This window comes from Mobula birostris, chromosome 18 (genome assembly GCF_030028105.1).
Source record: "Mobula birostris isolate sMobBir1 chromosome 18, sMobBir1.hap1, whole genome shotgun sequence".
NCBI classification, from domain to species: Eukaryota; Metazoa; Chordata; class Chondrichthyes; order Myliobatiformes; family Myliobatidae; genus Mobula; species Mobula birostris.
Window position 1 is genome coordinate 49,703,827 of NC_092387.1, and position 25,730 is coordinate 49,729,556.

A 25,730-nucleotide genomic window follows, 5' to 3' on the forward strand; every position below is an offset into this window, starting at 1 on the left:
AAGCTGCAAACCAATGGTATGAGAAAGATTCTAGCATGGATAAAGCAGTAGCTGATTGGCAGTAGGTAAAGAGTAGGAATAAAGGGAGCTGTTTCTGATTGGCTGCCAGTAACTAGTGGTGTTCCTCAGGGATCTGTGTTGGAACCGATTATTTTTATGTCATATGTCAATGATTTGGATGATGGAATTGATGGCTTTGTTGCAAAGTTTGCAAGCAATATGAAGATAGGTGGAGGGGCAGGTAGTTTTGAGGAAGTAGAGAGACTACAGAAGGACTTTGACAGATTAGGAGAAAGCAAAGAAATGGCATATGGAATACGTGCTGGGAAGTGCATGGTTGTGCACTTTGGTAGAAGAAAAGAAAGGGTTGAGTATTTTCTAAATGGAGAAAAAATGGAAAAAATGAGATGCAATGGGACTTGTGCAGGATTTCCAAAAGGTTAATTTGCAGGTTGAGTCTGTGGTGAGGAAGGCAAATGTGATGTTGTCATTCATTTCAAAAGGACTAGAATATAAAAGCAAGGATGTAATGTTGAGACTTTATAAAGCACAAATGAGGCCTCACTTTCATGTGAGCAGGTTTGGGCCCTTTATCTTAGAAAGGATGTGCTGAAACTGTAGAGGATTCAAAGGAGGTTCACGAAAATGATTCCAGGGTTGAATGTCCTGTTTGATGAGCACTGAAGAGTATTTAAAGAGCACTTGATGGCTCGGGGCCTACGTATATTCATTAGAATTCAGAAGAATGAGAAGTGATCTAATTGAAACCTGTTGAATGGTGAAAGGCCTTGTTAGAGTGGATGTGGAGAAGATGTTTCCTATGCTGGAAAAGTCTAAAATCCGAGGCCACAGCTTCAGAATAGAGTTGTGTCCTTTTAGAATGGAGATGAGGAGGGATTTCCTCAGCCAGAGAGTGGTGAATCTGTGGAATTCTTTGCCACAGGCAGCTGCGGAGGCCATGTATATTTAAGGCAGAGGTTGATAGGTGCTTGATTGGTCAGGGCATGAAGGGATTTGGGGAGAAGGCAGGAAATTGGGGCTGAGAGGAAAAATGGATCAGCCATGATGAAATGGTGGAGCAGGCTCGATGGACTAAGTGGCCTACTTCTGTTCCTATATCTTATGGTCTTATATATGTCACCATATCCTACCTTGAGATTCATTTTCTTGTAGGCATTCACAGTAGAACAAAGAACTACAATGGAATCAATGGAAAACTACACACAAACAACCAATGTGTAAAAGAAAACATTGTGCAAATACAAAACAAACACTAATATATGTAAATAAATAATGTTGAGAGCATGAGTTGTAGAGCCCTTGAGAGTGAGTCTGTAGGTTGTGGAACCAGTTTAGAGTTGAGGTGAGTGACGTTATCCACGCTGGTTCAAAAGCCTGGTAGTTGAAGAGTAATAACTGTTCCTGAACCCAGAGATGTGGGATCTAAGGCTCCTGTACCTCCTTCCCAATGACAGCAATGAGAAGACAGCATAAGCTGAGGAGTGGGGATCCCTAATGATGGATGCTGCTTTCCGGTGGCAGCGTTCCTTGTAGATGTGCTCAATAATAGGGAAGACTTTCCTGTGATGTACTGGTTTGTATCCACCACTTTTAGTAGGCTTTTCCGTTCATGCTCACTGGTGTTTCCATATCAGGCTGTGATTCAACCAGACAGGATATTCTCCACTGTGCATCTACAAAAGTTTATCAAAGTTTTAGACGACATGCTCAATTTGCAGAAACTTGTAAGAAAGTAGAGTTGCTGTCATGCCATTTTTGCAATGACACTTATGTGCTGGTCCCAGATTAGATCCTGTGATACGTTAACACCAAAGAATTTAAATATAAAGATTAGCTTTATTTGTCACATGCGCAGTGCATCGAAACTTACAGTGACGTGAGTCATTTGCAACACAACTAACACTGTACGAGGATGTTTATGGGGCAGCTGCTAAGTGTTGCTGTGCTTCTGACACCAAAGTAGCATGCCCAAGATTTACTAACCCTAATCCCAACATGTGCATCCTTGGGATGTGTGAGGAAACTAGAGTACCCTGAAGAAACCCCTATCAAATGCTCATCTAGGTAAATTTTAAATCATTTAAACTTTCCTGCCTCAAGCTTGAGTTCTGGATTCCACCACTCTGGATCAAAAGGTTTCTTTCCATTCATTATTAGTTCTTCACTTGCTGAACTTTCAGCACATATACCTATTATGTATACTATCAGAAATTAAATAAGGCACTCTAGTAATATCACACATGAAATTATCCTATTAGTGAACTGTTTAAGTTAATGTACAGTTATAAATTCAAACCAACTCTGAATTCACTCAGTGCTCTTTTTTCATACGATGCTGGAAGCTATAATTGACATATCTGAAGTGTTGAATTCCATTGAATCAGGTGGCAGGGTAGCATAGTGGTTCGCATAATGCTTTACGGTGCCAGTGATTAGTGTTCAATTACCAATGTTGTCTGTAAGGAGGTCTTACGTTCTTCCCGTGATGACATGGGTTTTTCTGGGAGCTCTGTTTTCTTCCCACATTCCAAAAACATACAGGCTAAGGTTGGTGAGTTTGTTTGTTTGTTTATTTAGTTAGTTAATCAGAGACGCAACACAGAATCGGCCTTTCCAGCTCAACAAGCCACCCGCACAGCCGCCCATCTATTTAATCCTAACCTAATCACAGGACAATTTCCAATGGCCAATTAACCTACTAACTGGAACGTCTGTGGACTGTGGAACGAAACCGGAGAACCCTGAGGAAACCCATGTGCACATGGGAAGAACGTACAAACTTTCTTACAGAGGATGCCAGAAGTGAACTCCAAACTCCAGAGCCCCAGGCTGTAATAGCGCCGCACTAAGGACTATGCTACCCTGGTGAGTTGTGTTCATGCCATGTTGGAGCCGGAAGTGCGGTAAACCTCGTGAGCTGCACCCAGCACATCCTCACTATGTGTTGGCCGTTGGCATAAACAACTCATTTCACTGTATGCTTCAACGTTTCAATGTACAAATAAAGCTAATCTTTATCTTTGTCACTTCCACCTGCTTCCTTTCAGTGTTTCAAGTTCAAGTTTAATTGGCATTGAACCATACATGAATACAGCCAAACAAAACAGTATTCCTCCAGAGGCCAAGGTGCAAAACACTGTACCAAGAGTCAGAAATAGCACAAGACACATATAGCACATATAATGTAGCAGTAAGCATAAGGGCACTCAAAGAACTGTTGACAAATTCCCTCAGTCCATGAATGTTGTCAGCAATAGCAAACCCGCAGCCATTAGCAGAGGAACACAATCCAGCTTGTCTTCCACAGAGCAAACACTGGAGAGTAGCACTGATGCCAGCATGGATGCTGTGCCACACTGTCTCCAATCAGTGACTCTGTCCTGGATGGCTTCAAAAAGGCAACACCGCGGCAGGTGGCCTATTCCTCATGCCACTGAGGGCACACAGCTCTCCCGTCATCGGTCCCGCCAAAAAACCGGTGAACCAAGCTTGCAGCATTCCACATTACCAATGCCCAACAGGGTCTTGTGATCACAAGTAAAGAGACTCAGGCAATCACTCACTGTTAAGCTGCACACTGCCTTCACACACCAACTCCAATGCCTCTCTGTAGTAGGCAGCGACACAGCTCACACCAAATCCGGTTCCTCCAGCTGCTTCACCAATGAGCAACTTTGCCAAAGTCCCACTGTTTTAAAACTTCTAAATCTCTGTGGAGTAACCCCTTTGACATTATGGACCACCTTCCACTAGCCCTGGATTCGGGATGTGTTTTCCTCTAGAATATCCCACCCTGGTCCATTTTCTTGACTGACTTGTTGCTTTGCTTTCGAAGTGTGTTTCTCAAATACACAGTTGCTTCTGTAGCTCTTTTGGGATCATTATCTTCCAGCTTGGCACTTGACAGCTGTCATGCCTCACTTCTTGATGATGGATAATATCTACTGTACGTTCTCTCCTTTTTGTCCACAAATATACTTTATTCATAATCTATGCAGAAAATTCAATAGTACATCTTTCTCTATGTTCATCGTACCAGCAATCCGTTGCATTCCCTTAAAATGTCACACTGGGGGGCGGGGGGGGGGGCACTGGGAGCAAGGGTGGACCCAAATGCAAGACACATCTTGTGAGGTCAATTAAATTTAGTTTATTGTTCGATACCAGGAGAGCAAGGCAGGAGCAGGAATAGCGAACTGGACAAGAATTCAGGACTACGACTAGGCTGGGACCAAGGGCCTGGGCTTGGACTCGGAATCGGTCCCAGAACTAGAGGGGACATGAAGAGTCTAGGGTATGGACTCCGAACCCGAGACTGGCCAAGGACCCGGTACCTGGGTCTTGCCTCGGGCTCAGACCCCAGAACCAGGCAAGGACATGACATGGGCTAGGGAGAGGAGGAACATGGGAACACAGAGCCTCTGTCTCGGGAGAGCAGGTGCATGCAACCATGGACACATAAACAGAACACAGAGCCGGGACCTCTCCTAGGGTACAGGACATAGGGCCGGGACCCTCCTTGGGTACAGGACATAGGACCGGGACTCATGACCCCCTGCGGGGCAACGGCAAGACGGCCTGACTTACCCCACAGAGGCGAGGACAAGACAAGACAGAACATGACCCCCCTGCGGGGTAACGGAAAGACAGCCAGACTTACCCCACGGAGGCAAGGACAAGACACAACAAGACATGACCCCCCCGCGGGGCAATGGCAAGATGGCCAGACTTACCCCACGGAGGCGAGGACAAGACAAGACCAACACAAAAGAACACCAGACAGTACCTATCTAGCTCCAGCGATAGAACTAGACCGAGGTGCAGACGAGGGCTGCAGACGAGGGCTAGAGGCGAGAGGGGCAGAGAAGGGATTCAGACAGGGGGGTAGGACAGGAATCACAGACCGCCAGGGCCAGGACTTGACTCGGAACTTGGATGCCGCCAGGACCAGGACTCGACTCGGAACTTGGATGCTGCTAGGACCAGAACTTGACTTGGTACGTGGATGCCGCCAGGGCCGGGACATGACTTGGTACTTGAATGTCGCCAGGGCCAGGACTTGACTTGGAGCCTCCGGGTAGTGGCAAGCTCTCGACTCGGCCCAGGAACAGTAGACAGCGGTTCTTGATTCCCTCCGGCGGGTTAACTGACGGACCCACCTTGGTGAGGAAACTTTGCAGGCTCGCTTTGATGAGGTAACTTGACAGAGTTGTGGTGAGGAAAGGTGAATTACTGACACTCGCTTCAGGCGGAGACTAGGTTTGCTCCGTACCTTTGGTGACTTTGCAGACGCTCTCGCGCCGAACGGCTGAAAGCCGGAGACTATAAACTACTGGTTCAACCAAGAGTAAATTGCCTCCAATCACCAAGGCCGAGGGACATGGGAAAACAGGGAATCAACGGTCCGGATCATAACATAAACGAAATAAATTTAAAGGAACCCCGATCCGGACCATGACATAAAATGCCACAAAGCCATTTATGTTTCCTCCCTAAGCAAGGCACCTGTGAGATGCTCCACATGAAGTGACAGCAGGACCTCAAATTGTGGTCCTTCACCTTGGTAAGTGGCAGTCAACAACATTTGCCTGTGGACATCTCCTTACACTGGAAGAGTAAGTTTCAGGTAGAACAAAGTGCATCTTTCACCAAGCAGATGATCTTATAGGAGTAGCAGATCACCCAGCACTTCATTGGCAACGCCAAGAGGTCTGGAAAAGGATGCAGTCGCTCTTGTTGAGGCAGCCGTGTAACACAGGACACTATGATCCATGGGCTGTTCCCAAAGCCCAATCTTTATTCTCCAGTAATAGAACAATCAGCACTGCCATTCCATGACTCTCGAGGATTACCTTCAGTGGCCTGCTTACTTCTCTAAAGGTACATCTTTTGTGAATAAGAACAGAGAAATTTGGAAATACTGAACCGGTCAGAAGAGAAACACCTGTACCTTGGATACCATACTCGCCCTCTTGGAGAGAGCTATCGTTGATCCACCCCACTCTCATCCCATGCTTGACAGTCCCAGAAACAAGCACACACTCTTTCTCTCTTCTGGATGAGAATCAAATACGTAAGTGACAAGAGTACAAGAAGTAAGAGATGCTTCTGTGGAAAAAACTGACCTCAAGATGGTTCAGTGCTCCTGTTGTCACATGGCTGAGCTGTGCCAATCCTTGAGAAATCCTGACACCCAGTAATGATGATATTCTCCATGTGGCTTAGGCATAAGGGGCAAATTTATAGACACTTTTCCTGGGGTGCTGAACACACATTAGATTTAGATAGTAAGTTGCAAACAGCAAAGCTTAATGATGTCTAATGCAGAGTGATTAGGACAGTACGTTAACAACACAGATTTAACAGCTGCACCTAAAGGTACAGTAAAGTCTATATTGTTTTTATGGCTTCATTGCCCATTGGGATGGGTGAGCGATTGCCCAGTCAAGCGAAATTTTGTTTTCATAGAAACAGTTACAGCACAGAAAGACGTATTGGTATGTCAACCCACTGAGTCCACGCAGCTCACTTCCACTCAGCTTCCCATTAGCCCTGTTTACTACCCCCATCCCTACTGACCATCCAATTCCATTTCGAAAAAAGTTGATTCTTTTCAACACTGGAACAGGCAGCTAGTTCCAGATTGCAAACTGCGTAAACAAGTTTACCTTAACATTTGTAGCTGGATGCTTTGACTGTCAGTTCTGTTTGTCTAAAACAGGGGTTCCTAACCTGGGACCATGGACACCTTGCTTAATGGTATTCATCCATGGCATTAAAAAAAAGATTGGGAACCCCTGGTCTAAAGAATGCATCTCCTGACTTATACAAGGCAGAATGACATATGAGTCATTACGGTGGGAGAGAAAGAGCATTTTATTTCACTATTTGTTCTTTGATCTCCCCAATTAAAGTGAAATTTAACCAAAATCATATGTGCAAGGCTAAGAATGAAAGGCAGTTTTGCATGAAAACAATAAATAATTAAATCACCAGAATTTAAATGAGCGTTTTCTCTTGTTGTAGGTGATTGTCAGTGTGAATGACATCAATGACATGACCCCAAGGTTCCTTCATCCCTATGAAGGTCCATATGACATCACTGAAGGTCAACCAGGTCCGAGAGTGTGGACATTCCTTGCGGAAGATGAAGACTCTGGCCCAAATGGGCAAGTAGAATACAGCATCATAGCAGGCGATCCCCTCAGTAAGTTTGTGCAGAATAAGTTGTGCAATCAGGAAAGTGTGTGACTAATCAACGATCAAAAAGTTGCTGAAGAGATTATGGAAGCATCAGTAATAATATTTCAAAAATCACTAGATTCTGGAATGATTTCAGATGACTGAAAAATTGCAAATGTCACTTTACTCCTTAAGAAGGGAGGGAGGCAGAAGAAAGGAAATTATAGACCACTTAGCCTGACTTCAGTGATTGGGAAAGTGTTAGAGTCTGTTATTTAGGATGAGGTTTCAGGGTACTTGGAGGCACAGGACGAAAGTAGCCAAAGTCAGCATGGCTCCCTTAAGGGGAAATATTGCCTGACAAATCTATTAGAATTCTTTGAGGAAATAACAGACAGGATAGGCAAAGGAGAGTCAGTGGATGTTGTTTATTTGGATTTTCACAAGGCTTTTGACAAGATCCCATACACGAGGCCATTTAACAAGATAAAAGCCCATGGTATTATAGGAGAGATTCTAGAATGGATTAGTTGACTGGCAGAGGGCAAAGAGTGGGAATAAAGGGGGCCTTTTCTGGTTGGAGGTGCGTGACAGGGGTCAGTGATGGCACCGCTTATTTTCACATTATATGTCAATGATTTGGATGAAGAAGTTGGTGGCTTTGTGTCCAAGTTTTCAGACGATATAAAGATAGGTGGAGGGGTAGGTAGTGTTAAGGAAGCAGGGTGTCTGCAGAAGGGCTAAGATGGACTGGGAGAATGGGCAAAGAAGTGGCAGATGGATTATAGTGTAGAGAAGTGTATGGTCATGCACTTTGGTACAAGGAATAAAGGTGTCGACTATTTTGTAAATGGAGAGAAAATTCAAAAAACAGATGCTAAGGGACTTGGGAGTCTTTGAGCAGGATTTCTAAAGGTTAACTTGCAGGTTGAGTCATTGGTAAGAAAGGCAAATGATATACTATTATTCATTTTGAGAGGACTACAAACAAAAGCAAAGGTGTAATGCTGAGGCTTTATAGGCCATTGGTCAGACCGCACGGAGTATTGTGAGCAGTTTTGGGCCCCTTATCGAAGAAAAGACGTGTTGGCATTGGAGAGTGTCATGAGAATGATCCCAGGAATTAAAAGGTTAACATATGAGGAGTGCTTGATGGCTCCAGGCCTGTCCCTGCTGGTGTTTCGAAGAATAAAGAGAGATCTCATTGAAAGCTATCAAATATTGAAAGGCTTAGATAGAGTGGATGTGGAGAGGATGTTTCCTACAGTGCGTGAGTCTAGGACCAGAGGGCACAGCCTCAGAATAGAGGGACATCCATTTAAAACAGAGACGAGGAAAATTTTCTTTAGCCAGAGGGTGGTGAATCTATGGAATTCATTGCCACAGATGGTTGTACAGGCCAAGCCATTAGGTGTATTTAAGGCGGAGGTTGTTTGATTAATCAGAGTATCAAAGGTTGTGGGGAGAAGTCCGAGAATGGTGTTGAAAGGGATAATAAATCAGCCATGATGGAATGGTGGAGAGACCCAGTAAGTCAAGCAGCCTAATTCTGTTTCAGTGTCTATTGGTCTTATGATCTATATTTTCTTTATAAAATGTTATCTTAATGGTTTCAATATAAAATCTTTAGTCTGTTTCCAGTTTACAAAATGGATGAGGTAAAACAGCATGACTGAGGGAAAGTTATCTGCGTGAATGAGGGAGAAAGTAATATACGATGACAGTGAAATGATCTGAAGCAATCTGATCAACGTAGGACTGAAGAAATTTTGCAAGCAACCATAGAGCCACAGAAACAGGTCTTTCAGCCCATCTAGTCCCTCCTGAACTGTTATTCTACCTAGTCCCATCAACCTGCACCTGGACCATAGCTTTCCATACCCCTTCCGTCCATGTACTTACCCAAACTTCTCTTAAATTTTGAAATTGAACCCACGGTCCCTTAAGTCCACTGAGTCTGGACTTTGAGACTTTTTTTTTAACCGTGCCCATGGTCTGCTCTTTATCAAATTATGGTATTGCTTTGCACTGTTGTAACTATATGTTATAATTATGTGGTTTTGTCGGTTTTAGTCTTGGTTTGTGTCCTGTTTTTTTTGTGATATCATTCTGGAGGAACTGTATCATTTTTTAATGCATGCATTTCTAAATGACAATAAACGAGGACTGAGTGTCCTCATAATCTAATCTAATCTAATCTAATAATCTAATTATCAACACCTCTTTGCATTAATTCAATATTAATCCCATTTTTAATTCTCCCTATATTCTCAAGTTATGTATAAGACATTATTGAGACCAAATATGAAGTCTTAAGTGCAGTTCTAATCGCCTACCTACAGAAAAGATATCAATACAATTGAAAGATCACAGAGAAGATTTACAAGGAGACCATGATTTGGGGATTTTAATCCCTTTCCAACATCCAGCAAATCCTGAGTAGATAATTCCACTAATGTAAAATAAATACAGGCAGAATCTGTTCAGCAAATTCAGTCAATTTTTACACCAGTGGCTATCGTCCTTTTCTGCAGGAGTTACTCAAGGTTACCTAGCGCCGGCTGAGCACCAGAGGCCTCAGAGTTCATTATGCGATGAATGAGGTGCCCTTGGCTAATAGAATTATAGACTAATATTAATCCAGAGTACAGTTGACCATTATAATATTAACAAAGTAATATTAATTCACTACAATATTTATCAGAGTTATGTTAACTTAATGTGAAATAAAATCAGTGTAATACCTGAGGACTCAATACTTCTTAAGAGGGGAGATTTCCCTTACTAAGTGAATGCAATCAAGGAATATTTTGCTCATGATTGTACAAACCCCATTTCCAGAAAAGCTGGGATATTTTCCAAAATAAAATAAAAACAAAAATCTGTGATTTGTTAATTCACGTGAACCTTTATTTAACTGACAAAAGTACAAAGAAAAGATTTTCAATAGTCTTACTGACCAACTTAATTGTATTTTGTAAATATACACAAATTTAGAATTTGATGGCTGCAACACACTCAACAAAAGTTGGGACAGTGGCACATTTACCATTGTGTTACATCACCTTTCCTTTTAATCATTTTGGAACTGAGGATGCTAATTGTAGTAGATTTGCAATTGGAAATTTTGTCCATTCTTGCTTGATATAAGACTTCAGCTGCTCAACAGTCCGTGGTCTCCGTTGTCTGATTCTCCTCTTCATGATGCGCCATACATTTTCAAAGGAGATAGATCTGGACTGGCAGCAGGCCAGTCAAGCACACGCACTCTGTGTCTACAAAGCCACGCTGTTGTAGCCCGTGCAGAATGTGGTCTGGCATTGTCCTGCTGAAATAAGCATGGATGTCCCAGGAAGAGACGTCGCCTTGATGGCAACATATGTCTCTCTAAAATCCTAATATATGCCTCAGAGTCAATGGTACCTTCACATACATGCAACTCACCCATGCCGTGGGCACTGATGCACCCCCATACCATCACAGATGCTGGCTTTTGCACCTTTCACTGATAACAATCAGGATGGTCGTTTTCATCTTTGGCACAGAAAACTTGACGCCCGTTTTTTCTGAAAACTAGCTGAAATGTGGATTCATCTGACCACAGCACACGGTTCCACAGTCTTTCAGTCCATCTGAGATGAGCTCAGGCCCAGAGAACTCACCGGCGTTTCTGCATTGAGTTGATGTATGGCTTCCTTCTTGCGTAATACAGTTTCAAGTTGCATTTCTGGACGCAGCAACAGACTGTGTTGAGTGACAATGGTTTTCCGAAGTACTCCCAAACCCAGGTGGCTATAATTGTCACAGTAGCATGACTTTTCTGTTCACTTTTCAATCTTGTTTTAACTCTGTCTCAACTTTTGTTGAGTGTGTTGCAGCCATCAAATTCTAAATTTGTGTATATTTACAAAATACAATTAAGTTGGTCAGTAAAACTATTGAAAATCTTTTCTTTGTACTTTTGTCAGTTAAATAAAGGTTCACGTGAATTAACATATCACAGATTTTTGTTTTTATTGCATTTTGGAAAATATCCCAACTTTTCTGGAAATGGGGTTTGTAAAAAGCATTCACAATCCTTTGAAGGTTGTTTGTGTCGTACTGGACATGGGGTAGTGAAGGGGAGTGGGTGGTGCTGCCATATTGGGGGCGTCATTTTTCAATTATAATTCATCAGAAGTCTCACTCATGGGCATAAAGGAGTCCCTGGCACTATTTTGAATAAGATCTGTGGAGTTCAACATGTTTTCTTGGACTGTCTACATTCCTTAATCAATAACTCTCAATCAGTTCAGTTTATCATTATCACATCGATTTTTTGGGGGGAGCTTGTGATGAGTTAATTGGCTGCTGTGGTTCCAATGTTACAACAGTAACTGCACTGTTGCCACTTGGCTGTCAAGTGCTTTAGAATCACCTGATGTGTAGAAAGGTGCTATACAACTGAAAGCTTAATACTTTTTTAATATCACATTAAGTACACACTTGCAGGAGATCTTGAGTAAGAAAATTAGTGAGCATTATACCAATTTGCAAAGTTGTGTAAAATAGAAGAAAAGCTTACGATGAGTACATTACCTTTCCACAGTGGGTAATCCTACAAGGACTCATCTCATGGTTTATTTTGTATGTTCTGCAATAAATGATGAACATAATTTTTCCAACTAAAATTTCCTTTGCTTGATCTTCAGATGAGTTCATTATTTCTCCAGTGGAAGGGGAACTCCGTGTGAGGAGAGATGCCGAGTTAGATCGCGAGAGTGTGGCATTTTATAACATAACCATTATGGGCAAGGACAGAGGAACGCCACCGCTAAGCAGTACGGTCAGTCAGCCTGTCAGTGTTCTCAGCTCCTAGTGTCGATAAATGTACAAAATTTTCCTTTCACTAATTTTCACTTTTAATCAAATACGTAAACTTTGGATAGTGATTGCTCTCAGACAGTGACTTGGCCTGTATGTGAAGATCCTGCATTTCCTCCCTTTCATGAGCTTTATGTCATCATTTCATTAGTCTAATGTCAAAAGATGTCCATTTTTCTTGTCTCAAATATATTTAATAAATTTATTTTTGTCTATCTCTCTGCAGTTTTAATTGTTCTTAAAATCTTCATTTCTCTGTTTTTTTTCTCTATTTTCCCTTAACTTATTTCTCTTCTCTTTTGATTTCCATTTTTTCGCTCTCTTTCAATCATTTGCTATCTCCTTTGAATATTTTCTCAGAATTCTTCCCGTCTTATATTTTTCTCCCCTTTTCCTCCAATCTTCCCTGCTCACTTCTGTCCCTGCACAATTAATGCAGTGGCTTTGATTTCAGTCTTTGATAATGGTCAGGAATGGGCCGGCTGATGGCGCGATGACATCGGTGCTCGACCCAGAAGCGGAGGTTCCCGGGTTGGAAACTAGTCGGGTCCGCTCCCAAGTACGCTTTCCATCCGTGCCAGGTTGAGTGTCAAGATCACAACTCGACCTCGTAACATAAAGGGAAAATACTACGAAAATATCTGTGTGAGGAATGGTGTGCCACACAGTCTCTCTCTCCCTCTGTGCCTTGTAAAAACCATGAAAAAGACATCATCACGGATGCACACACGGACACGCAGACACACACACACACAGGCGTGCACGCACACAGGCACACGCCAAAAAAAAAGAGAATGGTCGGGAAGTGTGAACGGCTTTCAAGCATAATGGGAACCTTCTGTTTACCCAAAGACACAGTGAGTGTGTCACTGGCAGACACACTGGTTCCAGTGCTCATCCTATCAGTACCAAAGTGCAGTTACCAGGATCTCCTGAGCTCTGCATTTCTGTTTCAGCCTTCTGGTTCATGGGGTAATTGAAATAAAACACCTACAGACTTAAAGGAAACCAAACCAACAACTAACTCCACCATGGATGGCCCCAAGCCCAGATGCAGAAGCAGGAGAGTTGGACATGGAGTTAGCAAACCTATCCTGTAAAAACCCAGAGCTACAGAACTGCCAACAGAACCTCCAAAGACCATATCCCAGGAAAGGAAGCATCTTTGAAGATGGGATACTCCTGTGACAATTTGAAAGACTGACCAAAGAGAGAGGACTCTACCTAACTGATGTTGGCGGTCTTTGCCCCACTAAGGGGATTGGCTTAAGAAAAACAACACAACAACTGCTTACTCTTCTGAACCAAAGTTCCAAGTAAAAATTGTTATCAGAGTACATACATGTCACCACATACAACCCTGATATTCTTTTACTGCAGGCATACTTAGCAAATCTATAGAACAGTAACTATAAACTGTAAACAAACTGTGCAATTGCAGATATAAATAAATAGCAATAAATAATGAGCATGAAATAACAATATAACAGAGTCCTTAAATGAGTGCAGCTATCCCCTTTTGTTTAAGAGCTTGGTGGTTGAGGGGTAGTAACTGTTCTTGAACCTGGTGGTGAGTCTTAAGGCTCCTGTACCTTCTACCTGATGGCAGCAGTGAGAAAAGAGTATGACCTGGGTGGTGAGGATCTTTGATGATGGACGCTGCTTTTCTATGGCAACAATTCATGTAGATGTGCTCAATGGTTGGGAGGGTTTTACCCGTGATGTATTGGTCCACTACCTTTTGTAGGATTTTCCATTCGAAGGCATTAGTGTTCCCATACCAGGCTGAAATGCAGTCAGTCACCATATGTTCCACCACACATCTATAGAAGTTTGCCAAGATTTTCAGTGACGTGCTGAACTTCCGCAGATTCCCGAGGAAGTAGAGGCGCTGTTGTGCTTTCTTTATAATAATATTTATATGATAGGTCCAGGACAGGTCCTCTGAGATAGTGACACCCAGGAATTTAAAGTTACTGACCCTCTCCACCTCTGATCCTCTGATGCTTACTAGCTCATGGACCTCTGGTTTCTCTCTCCTGAAGTCTACAATCAGGTCTTTGGTCTTATTGACATTGAGTGAGAGGTTGTTATTACACCACTCAGCCATCCTGTATGCTGGTTCATCATCCCCTTTGATACAGCCCACAACAGTGGTGTCATCAGCAAACTTGGTGTAGTTAGCCACACAGTCAAAGGTGTAAAGCCAGTAGAGCAAGGGGCTAAGTACACATCTCTGCAGTGTTCCTGTGCTGATGGAGATTGTAGAGGAGATGGTTTTTGCCAATCTGAACTGACTGGGGTCTACAAGTGAAGAAATCCAGGATCCAAATGCACAAGGGGGTATTGAGGCCCAGGTCTTGAGTTTACTAGTTTTGGGGGGATGATGATGTTAAATGCTGAGCTGTTATCAATAAAGAGCATCCTGATGTATGCATCTTTGCTGTCCAGATGTTCCAGGGCAGGGTGAAGAGCCAGTGAGCTGGCATCTGCTGTAGACCTGTTGTTTCGGTAGGTGAATTGGAGCAGATCCACATTGCCTCTCAGACAGGAGCTGATATGCTTCAACACCAGCCTCTCAAACCACTTCAACACTGTGGATGCGAGTGCCACTGGGCGAGAGTCATTTAAGCAGGTTACCATGCTCTTCTTGGGCACCAGTACGATTGAAGTCTGCTGGAAGCAGATGGGTACCACACACTGCTGGAGTGAGTGGTTGAAGATTTCCGTGAATAGACCTGCCAGTTGGTCGGCGCATGTCTTCTGTATTCAGTCATGTACTCCACCCGGATGAGACGTTTTACCTTCGATTCACTCTCTTGAAGGCAGCCCACACATCATCTTCAACTACCGAGACCAAAGGATCATCAGGAGACATAGGGGTGCGCAATGGTTCCTCCCTGTTCTGTGGTCAAAGCGAGCTTAGAAGACACTGAGCTCATCTGGAAGCGAAGCTGTACTGTCCCCCATGTTGCAAGATTTAACTTTGTAGGAGGTTATGGCACTCAAACCCTGCCACAGCTGTCGAGCATCCCTCATTGATTCCAGTCTAGTCCAGAATCTCCACTTTGCCCGAGAGATACCTTTCGGGAGATCACACCCGCACCACTTGTAGCATTCTTGATCTCCATGCGTGCATGCCTCTGATATGGCTCTCAGCAGGTTCTAGATTTCATTGGCCACCCAGGGCATCTGATTGGGAAAAATCCTGAACAATTTTATAGGGACATGCTCATCCACAACTGTTTTAATAAAGTCTGTAATGACCCTGGTGTAATCAAACAGGTCTGCAGATGAGTTCTTGAACACAGCACAGTATGCTAACTCAAGGCAATCCTGTAATTGTTTCTGAGCCTCCCGCAACCGCCTCTTAATGGTCTTGATCTCTGGAGCCTTGAGCAAGAATACTGACCAGGTTTATCAGAATGGTTACAATATTGAGGGACTCCAGTTTTTGGTAGAGTGGTGAATCTGTGTGTTTTCCTTTAAAAAAGGGAGGGATTCAAAATCCTGAAACAAAACCTGTCAGGAGGATTGGGATTTAGTGGGTGAAGATCGAGGACGAGGGAGATGGGACAAGGATGTGTTACGCAGTGAATTTATGATCTGGAATACATTGTTTGGAATGATAGTCAACATAATCAGTAATAAATTGGACAGAATGGTAGCACAGAGGTTAACACAATCGCCTTTCAGTGTCATCTGTAAGATTGCGGTTTGATTCCCATCACTTTCTGTAAGAAGTTTGTACATTCTCCCCATGACTGTGTGGGTTTCCTGTAAGTGCTCTGTTTTCCTCCCACATTCCAAAGATGTACAGATTAGGGTGAGTGAGTTGCGTCCATATATGTTGGTGCCGGAAGAATAGCGCCCAGCACAATTTGATTTGGTGATTTGATCTGACACAAATGATTCATTTCACTGTATCTTTGGATGTTTATGTGACAAATAAGTTAATCTTTATCTTTGAATCTTAAAAAGAGAATTGGGCAAGTTCTTGAAATGGAGACCTTTTCTGAACTTGAAGAATCAACTGTAGATCTTCAAAGAGTCAATATTATGAGCTGAGTGGCTTTATCCTGTACTGAAAATTACATTGATTCTGGTCTTTGATTCTGTTCCACATAGGTACTGGTTGGAGTTCGTGTGCTGGATATAAATGATAATGATCCCATGCTCCAGAACATCCCAATGAACTGCACCATCAGTGAAAGTACTGACACGTCCACCAGTGTTGCCAGGGTTCAGGCAACCGACATCGACAGCGGTTCCAATGCCCTCCTTACCTTCCACATCACTGCTGGAAATATTAATAATGCCTTTTTTATCAATGAAACAGTTAAGTAAATTATTGTTGTTATATTGCATGATTAATAAAAATATTTCAAAATGCACATGAAGCAGTATTATCATTCACTCACCTCTCCCTGAGATAGTTGATCGGCTTTGACTTCTGGTGCAAAGTTTCACATTCTGGTGACTAAATCCCTCCGCATGTCTCCAACAGAACACCGTCTACCTTTGCTCCATAAATCACTGCCCATTAAATTGTTAAATTGGTTTATTATTGTCAGATGTACTGAGGTATGGTGAAAGAGTTTCTTTTGCATATCATCCAGACCAGTCATTTCATCGTGTCATTACATCGGGGAGATACAAGGGAAAGACTGTAGTAGAACACAGAATATAGAGGTAAAGTCACAGAGAAAGTGCAGGGCAGGTAGACAATAAGGTGCAAGACCATGACAAGGTAGATTATGAGGTCAAGAATCCATCTTATCATACAAGAGGTCTGGTCATTAGTCATTTAACAGCAGGGTAGAAACTATCCTTGAAACTAGTGACACATTCTTTCAGGATTTTGTATCTTCTGCCTGTTGGGAGAGGGGAAAAGAGAGAATATCCAGTTAGGGAAGCATCTTTGAGTGTGTTGGCTGAAGTTACAGTCACCCAGAGTAGTCTTTCTCTGGAAGCATGACCCCCACCTCCTTCATCACAGTCCAGTGCTGTGCAAGTTCATTCAAAGCACAGGCAGCTGGCTGACCTCATACAGTGACATTTGATAGCCAGTGAGACCATGACCCTAAGCTCACCTCACCTCATGTTAAAACTGTCGTCGTGATCAGGGTCACTGTGCACTTGAGGGATGTTTTTTGATCTTCACAAAGATTCAGTATCTTTGGGATTTAAAAAAATATTAAATATTGACTTTGCTTAAATGTATCGCAGAACTACAAAAGGATGCTGTTTAGCTCACTGTGGAAAAGACATTCAGCCAGATACACTTCCCCGCCCTCCCTCTATAAACTACAAATATTTCCATTCAGATAAATCCATCTCCCTTTTAAAAAGTACATTTGGCCTTTCCTCCACTCCTGTCCTGGAAGTAATCTCCAGTCCTGAACCATTCAGCATGTTTCACTCATGTTTCTGCCAATCAATGTCATTCTATGGTGCCTGGTTCATGACTATTCCATTAATGGAAGTAGATAATCCCTATCTACTCTGTCCATTCTCTTTGGACTATAAATACTATTGGATCCCCTCACAACATTCTTCAATTGATCCTCCGCATCTTCTGATCTTTATTACACCATTTATAAGGCTTTCACATCCTCCGTGAAACAGGGATCCTAATTCTGGATGTAATATTTGTTAAAGAATGATTTTCTATAAAGAACCATCATGACTTCCTTACTCTGCTTTTTCTTTTACAAAGCCCGAGGTCCTGTAAGCTTTTTTTGCACACCCTTTCTCAATCTATTCTACCGATTTCAATGACTGAAGAAGATATGCCCCCAGGTCTCTGTGTACTTGAACCCCTTTTAGAATGGTGTCCACTCATTTATATTGCTTTCCATTTTCTTCCTATCCAAAGGATAACAATTTGCAATTCTCATCATTAAATTTCACCTCCTACCCATTTTACCAGCCTACTTCTGCAAGACCATTACTATCTTGCAACAGTTCTTTAGGCCTCCAGGTTTTGTGTAATCTGCATATTTGGAAATTGTGCCCTGCACACTCAAATCTATGGCATTAAGAAAATTAAAAAGTAAATGGTCCTAGAATTAATCCCTAGGGAACTTCCTTTTATACTTCCATTTTGTTCCAGTTGGCCGCCCACTCTGCTTCTCCCCATTTTAATACACTGCCTTCAAGTCTTGAGGATAAGCGAATTATGTGGTGCCTTTTAAAGTGGAATGTTACATCTACTGCTATCCACATTGACCCTCTCTGAAACTTATTCAAAAACTATTAAGATTAAAAGCAATTTTACTTTTACAGTTTCTCAAAGCAGACTTATCAAAATTATTGTTAGATTTGTCCATTACTGTTGCTTTTAAAACTTTTGCTTGTTCGTTCGATATGCCACATGATCTTTCCGTGATTATGGCCTTTCCATGACATTGATTGTTCTTGGCAATTTTTTCTACAGAAATAGTTTGCCATTACCTTTTTCTGGTTTAAAACTTTATAATGGTAAGGCATATAAAAATCAATGAAAGTTGTTAAGGGTAGGTATTATAAAAACACAACCATCTACTTTATTCCAGAGGTTCTTGTCTCCCTTCCATTCAGCTGAGTGAGGCAACTGTACTTGGACCAGGTTCAACCCAGCAGAGGTTCAGAGTAGAATTTCCAGTTCAAGAGCCAGGTAAACTGTAGGGGATCCTACCACACCATTAGTCTCCACAAGGAGTCCCTGGGGATAGCGAGCAGTGCAGGTGGCAGAGTGGACTGTCACCAATACTAGATGCTCACTTCCACATGGGACATGAGGTAAATTCTGCCAATGGCACAAGTATTGGTGCAGGAAGCATACTATTTACAACCTCTGCATAAAAGCTGGCTGTGCTTATGCTTTTTATCTCATTATGAAGGACCCTGAGAAATTTGACTACCTTGAAGGCGTTACAGAAAAGCACATGGCAGGTACTTTTCATGGTCAGGGTTCTGCCTTCTGTATCAAGGTCCATTAGTCTGTAGTAATCTTGTTATGAGCAGAACAAACTGAGTTCCATTTCTCTCCAGGACGTAAAACCTCTCATCTTCACTGATATGTTATCAGAAATACATTTTGTATGGGTAGCTGAAATGACTAGTTTCAGTTTCTTATCAGATCAAGAAGCATCTGTAGAGTCAGACACTGAGTTATTATTTTGAGTTAAACATGTTTCTTCATGACTGATGCAAGTTCAATTTCCTTTTCAGACCTGTTCTCTTATGAGAAACGATTGACCTGAAACATGATCTCTGCTTCTCTCTCCACAGATCTGGAGCTTCCAGCCATTTTAAGTGTTTTCTCACAAAAACACAAGGAAATCTGCAGATGCTACTTTTAAGCAACGCACATAAAAATTGCTGGTGAACGCAGCAGGCCAGGCAGCATCTATAGGAAGAGGTACAGTCGACATTTCGGGCTGAGACCTTTCATCAGGACTAACTGAAAGAAGAGATAGTAAGAGATTTGAAAGTGGGAGGAACTATCTCTTCTTTCAGTTAGTCCTAACTAAGGGTCTCAGCCCGAAACGTCAACTGTACCTTTTCCTATAGATGCTGCCTGGCCTGCTGCATTCACCAGCAATTTTTATGTGTGTTGCTTAAGTATTTTCTATTTTTATTTCAGATTTTCACCAGCGAAGGTTCTTTGTTATTTTTAGTGCCTTGGTCATCATATTTTCTCCTGTGGTTTATCTTTCAGACTGGTGTAATTTATGTCAACCGACCCCTGGATAGAGAGCAGACTTCTGAATATCGTCTCACGATCATGGTGAAAGACAGTCCAGAAAACCCAAGACGTGCTCGAAGGGTAGTTACTCTAAACATCGTTCATACATTGTCTAAATGTCCCCTTTATGTTTAGAAATGCATCAAAGATGCTACAGTTTTAAATGCACCCAAAGTAAAAGTGTCAGCTAGATGTCTTTTTCACAGGATTGGGAAATCAAGAACTAGAGATCACAGGTTCAAGGTGAGGGGGATGGATTTAATAGAAATTTGAGGGGTAAGATTTTGACACAGAGGGTGATACATATATGGAACGAGCTGCCAGAGGGAGTGGTTGAAGCAAAGACAATAACAATGTTTAAGTGACATTTTGACAGATACATTGGTAATAAAGCTTGGGAGGGGGGGGGTTCCCAACCAGGGGTCCACGGACCCCTCAATTAATGGTTGGGGTCTATGGCATAAAATAATTTGGGAACCCCTGATCTAGAGGGATATGGGTCAGATGCAGTTCAATGTGACTAGATTAGGTTACCATCTTGGTCAGCATGGATGGGTTGGACTGAACGACCTGTTCCATGCAGAATAGCTCTACATACTTGGCCAGTATGATATGCTTATTTATTAATAGTCAAGATTATTGCCAGATCAGGCTTAAGGTGCTTTGCTTGTTACACTTAGTGACATTTACCGCAATTCTTGCAATAATACAACCCAGGAGAAGATTGGAAATTCGTCTTCCTTTTCTGCTGTTTCTGCACATCCTTTTAAATGTTTCCCCATCAAGTGCAGCAATTGTACAACTTCCTTTTAAATGTTATTGTTGGATCTAGCTATGAGTCAGCACAATCTAGATAATTTGCCAAGTGAAAAAATCACTTCATCATTCTATTTTGCCAATTCACTGTATTACGTTCACTAAAACATATCAAAGATTAAAGGATGAGTCTGAATGAAAAGATGGAAATCTATTCACTAAAAGCTGCCAATTTAATGTAAAGTAGACCAGTTAAGAGTTTTGGAAATGTAAATAATGAAAGATCATTTCCACTTTACAGGTACCAATAATACATTTGGGATTTTATATCAGCAGTTCCAAAGTGTGGGCAGAAATGGAAAGTTCTTGAGATAGATGTATTAGAATTGTTAGCTAAGTTTTTTAAAAAAATTACATAACCAAGGTGTGTAGGTTGAGGTACAATGCAGCTTAGTGGTGCTCGACTTGAATGACAGAACATGTTCCATTAGCAGAATGTCCACTTCATTTCAGAGCTTCCAAGAATAAATGAAGCCTAGTTAATCACAACAATAAAAAAAATAGATAAACACTTGAAGGAGGAAAATGTTAGTGAAGGTGTAATTTTGGGGTTTAATACAGGGATAGAACAGTCACATTGCATTTGGAGATGATACATTGAGTTGATACTTTTACTTTGGGTCAAAAGCCCTACTCCTGGACTGAAGTATTGATGATTCAGCAAGTAAGACCTTACAATCAAGTTGCAAAGAAAAAGTCTGCAGGAAATCCAAGTAACACACACAAAATGTTGGAGGAACTCAGCAGGCCGGGCAGCATCTATGGAAAGGAATACAGTCGACATTTCAAGCAGCTGTCCTGTCCTGCTGAAGGGTCTCAGCCCAAAACGTTGACTGCACTCTTTTCCAGAGAACCTGCTGAGTTCTTCCAACATTTTGTGTGTGTTCTTACAATCAAATTTTCTTTTATTCATAGGGTGACACAATTGGTGGAGCTACTGCCTTCTAGCTCCATGACCAGGGTTCAATCCTGACCTTCAGTGCTCTCTGTGTGGAGTTAGCATGCTCTCCCAGTGACAACTTGGGATTCCCTTAGATGCTTTGACTTCCTCCCACAAACCTTTGTGGGTTGGATGGTTAATAGGCCACTGGAGGTGAAGGTGGGGTGGGAACTGGATGTCAGGGAACAGTAGAAAAGTTGATAGAAATATGAGGAAGAAAAGAATATAGGGAAAATTAGTGGGTGAATAAGATTGATTGCTGGCACAGATCCAATCAACTGAATTGCCTCCTGTGTCATAAGGAATTACTCTTTTTAACTCAATCCAGAAAATTCATTCTCAGTCATTTGGTTTTGTGTGGTTGCCTTTGCAAGTACATATTTCTGAGCTTAGGGTAGAGGGATGCATTGATGTTATAATGGACTGGCAGTCCACGAGTACAGCAGCTGCAGAAGACAGCTAAACATTCACTATCCCGAGGACTGTTAGGGTTGGGGAGTATGGTGCCATATTCCTAGCAATAAATAATTTAAAAAACGCATTGATGATGTTATTAGAATGGATCAATCATCAATTAGTGATTTTTTTTTTGTTTTGTTCATTTAAGGGATACAGCCTTTGCGGTTTGAGCCCTTTATAATTCACCTTTGAGGAGGTGATGAGTTATCTTCTTGAAACCTCGAAGTAGTTTAGTAATGAACACACACACACAATGCTGTTAGGGAAGAAGCTGTGGGATCTTGACCGGCAATGGTGATGTATTTCCAAGTCAGGATGGTGTGTGGCTTGGAGGGCAACCTCCAGGTGGTGATGATGTGCCCTTAAGTTTGCTGCCTCTCTGCCAGTAGACATTGTGCGTTAGGAAAGTGCTATCTGAAGAGTCTTGGTGAGTTATTGCAGTGCATCCTGTAGATAGTACAGCTACGGTTGCTGTGGTTCAGTGGTGCAGTGAGTAAATGGGGTGGCTATCAAGCGGGCTGCTATGCCCCGTTATGGTGTCGAGCTTCTTGAGGGTTGTTTAAGCTGCACTCATCCAGGCAAGTGGAGAGTATTCCATTACACTCCAAACTTGAGCCTTGTAGGTGGACTTGCTTTGGGGAGTTGTGAGGTGAGTTACTCACCTCTGGATTCCTCGCCTCTCACCTGCCCTCATGACCACATTGTGTAATTGGCTACTCCTTTTCACAAGAATATTAATGAGAGTTTGTATGTTCTATTTAGCAGAATAATCTTGGAGTAATATTTTAATCAGAATAATCAAGAATTATGAGAAATGCATACAAAATGGTGGAGAAACTCAGCAGGTCGGGCAGCAACTATGGAGAGGAATAAACAGTTGACGTTTCAGGACTTCCAGCATTTTGTGTGTGTTACTCCATATTTAAAGCACCTGCAGAATCACTTGAGTTTACTACCTGAGAAATAAATTGGATATGGGCCACTCTATTTTGGATAATTGGATATGAACATCAAATCATATTTTCATACAAAAACAGACGTGCAAGTCTATAACAACCTTTCAGATTGTCGCACATCCTCCTCAGGAGTAGTCAGAGGAGGGAAACATGGGAAACCTATATGAATTTGTGTACAGCAAACACCCAGCAACATCAGGATGTCTTCCCTGGCTGGGGGGGTTTAGAACCTGTGGAAGGGAAAGACCACTTAGAACTGAGACAAGGAGATATTTCTTTACTTAGGGACTGATGAATTTTTGGAATGGTGAACTGGACCACTGTGGTGTGGCACTCATTGTGTTCTTTCAGTGAGCCAAAGCATAAGGAGCTGGTGCCATTTCCAGGTCTAAGTTAGAAGATAAGCTATGATCTTGAATGGCAGAGCAGGCCCCAAGGACCAGGTTGCCAGCTCTTTATCTTAATCCCAATGTTCTTATCAATAACAGCTACTTTAGAAAGGTTGAACGAGGGATAAATATTGCCCAGGACATTAAGCTCTTAGTTTCCTCTGAACTGGCCCAACAAACCTTTCAGTTTAAGGTTTATAAATATCACCATTGCGAACAACACCCTCATGAGTGAAAGAAAATCATTGAGATGTCCATGAGTTACGGGAGAGAGGAAATTGATACTCTTTGACAATGTTCTTACCTTTAAAAATGCCGTTATTTTTCACCACCCATCATCCTCCTCACTCCCCTAACCTTGACTCCATGCTCTAGACAAGATCTTATTTTCATCCTTCTCTTGGGTGCAGCTGCTGAAAGATGGCAATGAATGTGGAGAGCTGGAGGTCTTTAGGAATGTAGTGCCAGGAAAATTGGAAGACTTGGGCAAAAATCGTGCCCATATAATATATTAGCATGAGTGAAGGAGTTATAAAACCGTCCTACAAGAAATTATGTTCATTATGTTCACAAGAGATTCTACAGATGCTGGAAATACAGAGCAACACACATACACAGTGCTGGAGGAACTCAGCAGCTCAGGCATCATCTATGGAGAGGAATGAACAGTTTATGTTTCAGGCTGAGACCCTTCATCAGGACCTGCTGAATTGTGTGTATTTTCTTTTATTATGTTGAAGTCTGTGGATTTAGAGTCTTGTCTCTGTGTTAACAGGATTCAGATTTGCTGACAATCACCATCTCTGATGAAAATGATAACAGGCCCATGTTTACTCAAAGCTCTTATCAAGCTGAAATTTCTGAGAATCCAGCAGCAGGTAAGTGTGTAGCTAAAAGCTCTAACTAAATGTTTGACTCTTGTGCTTTTTGGGACGCATGCAAATCTTGGTAACCACCTCCGTGCATCTTTGTGGAATCTTTCACACCTTTGCAGCACAGAGGGTGTTATATTAGCAAGAAAAGGTAACCACTTTGTACACAGCAAGATGCTGTCTTTCAGCATGTTTTCAGGTGCCATCTGAAGAAGACGTGTAGAATGTCATATCTAAATTGTATTTAGCAGGCACAGTGGGGTAATGTTTACCTGACCAATGATCCGGAGACCTGGAGAATGATCCAAAATCAAAGATCAAGGATCGACATTAGTCGCTATATGCATTTGAATGTGTTAGAGATTTGCTGTGATGGGTTAGTCAGGGCGTGATATGCACAAGAAAACTACATTCAACGATAATAAAAAAATAAAGAGTTATACTGCATATATTGAGTGGTGGGGTGTGATGCTTCTCTGCTAAAGGAGGTGTAAGGTGCTCCTTCCCCCCACCAGCAAGTCACCCTTTGGCACCATGTAACACTTGCTTAGCCTCCCCAATCAGTGTCATGTGAGGCCACGGGAGCAGCTGGTGGATGGTCGTATGAGCAGCTGGTGCAGATCACAAGTCCTGGTTATGCGACCACTGACGCCAGGCAGGCAATCTCTGAAGAGCATTGATAATGGCTGGGGTTACCTGTCTTGTAAAGAGACTACCCAGAAGACGGCAAACCACTTCTGTAGAAAAACTTATCAAGAACAATCATGGTCATAGGCTGTGATCGCCAAAGTCATACGACACAGCACATGATGATGATGATGACGACTATATATAAATAAAAAAGGCTAATAAAGTTCAAGGTTAAAGACAGATATGAAATAAAAAGTTCTAAAAGAAATAAATACCAGCATGTATTTACAATGTAAACAGCATTGTAAAAAGTGGTTTAAAATATCTACAATGCAGTGCAGTGACTGAGGTAAATTGTGAGAGGGGGTGGGGTGGGCTAACTAGAATGGTTCATCGGATTAACTGTTTAGGGAAATAAACTTTCCCTAGTTCAGGGTGTCAGAGTTTCCTTAAAGTTTGGGGCATCAGAGTTTGGAGTTTAATTCTGGCGTCATCTGTACATCCTCCCCATGGAGTGTGTGGGTTTCCTCTGGGTGCTCTCGTTTCCTCCCACAGTCCAAACACGTACCAGTCAATAGGTTAATTGATCGCTGTAAATGGTCCCATAATTAGGCTGCGGTTAAATCAGGGGTGATGGTCTGTGCAGCTCAAAGGGCCAGAAGGGCCAATGCCACGGTGTATCTCTCAATTTTAATTAATTAATTAATTAATTAATTTTACGCTTTTAAGATGGTGTGAAGATTTTGTTTTAATAGCACTGTAGTCCTTTCCAGAGGGAGCTTTTGAAAAAGACAGTTTGCAGGGTTGGTAGTGTCCACAGTGATTTTTCCTGCCTGCTTCTTTGTTCTAAACACATGAGTGTCCTGCATT

The 25,730-nt window shown here is 42.1% G+C and overlaps 2 protein-coding genes across 9 annotated transcripts in view; one reads left to right on the top strand and one right to left on the bottom strand.

The window, feature by feature from the left end:
• The window catches only part of vsir (V-set immunoregulatory receptor), a 126,540-nt gene extending 120,167 nt beyond the window's left edge, over positions 1 to 6,373 (bottom strand). The window contains exon 1 of the mRNA XM_072282621.1: positions 6,147 to 6,373. The gene's annotated coding sequence lies outside the window, so the exon portion shown is untranslated. The remainder of the gene's footprint in view (positions 1 to 6,146) is intronic.
• cdh23 (cadherin-related 23) overlaps positions 1 to 25,730 on the top strand; it is a 1,156,658-nt gene that overhangs the window by 1,050,326 nt on the left and 80,602 nt on the right. For all 8 annotated transcript variants that reach the window (XM_072282605.1, XM_072282606.1, XM_072282607.1 and 5 more), the window contains exons 39-43: positions 7,048 to 7,228; positions 11,895 to 12,028; positions 16,195 to 16,404; positions 19,772 to 19,879; positions 24,134 to 24,236. In XM_072282605.1, coding sequence (XP_072138706.1) covers positions 7,048 to 7,228; positions 11,895 to 12,028; positions 16,195 to 16,404; positions 19,772 to 19,879; positions 24,134 to 24,236 — 736 coding nt within the window. The remainder of the gene's footprint in view (positions 1 to 7,047; positions 7,229 to 11,894; positions 12,029 to 16,194; positions 16,405 to 19,771; positions 19,880 to 24,133; positions 24,237 to 25,730) is intronic.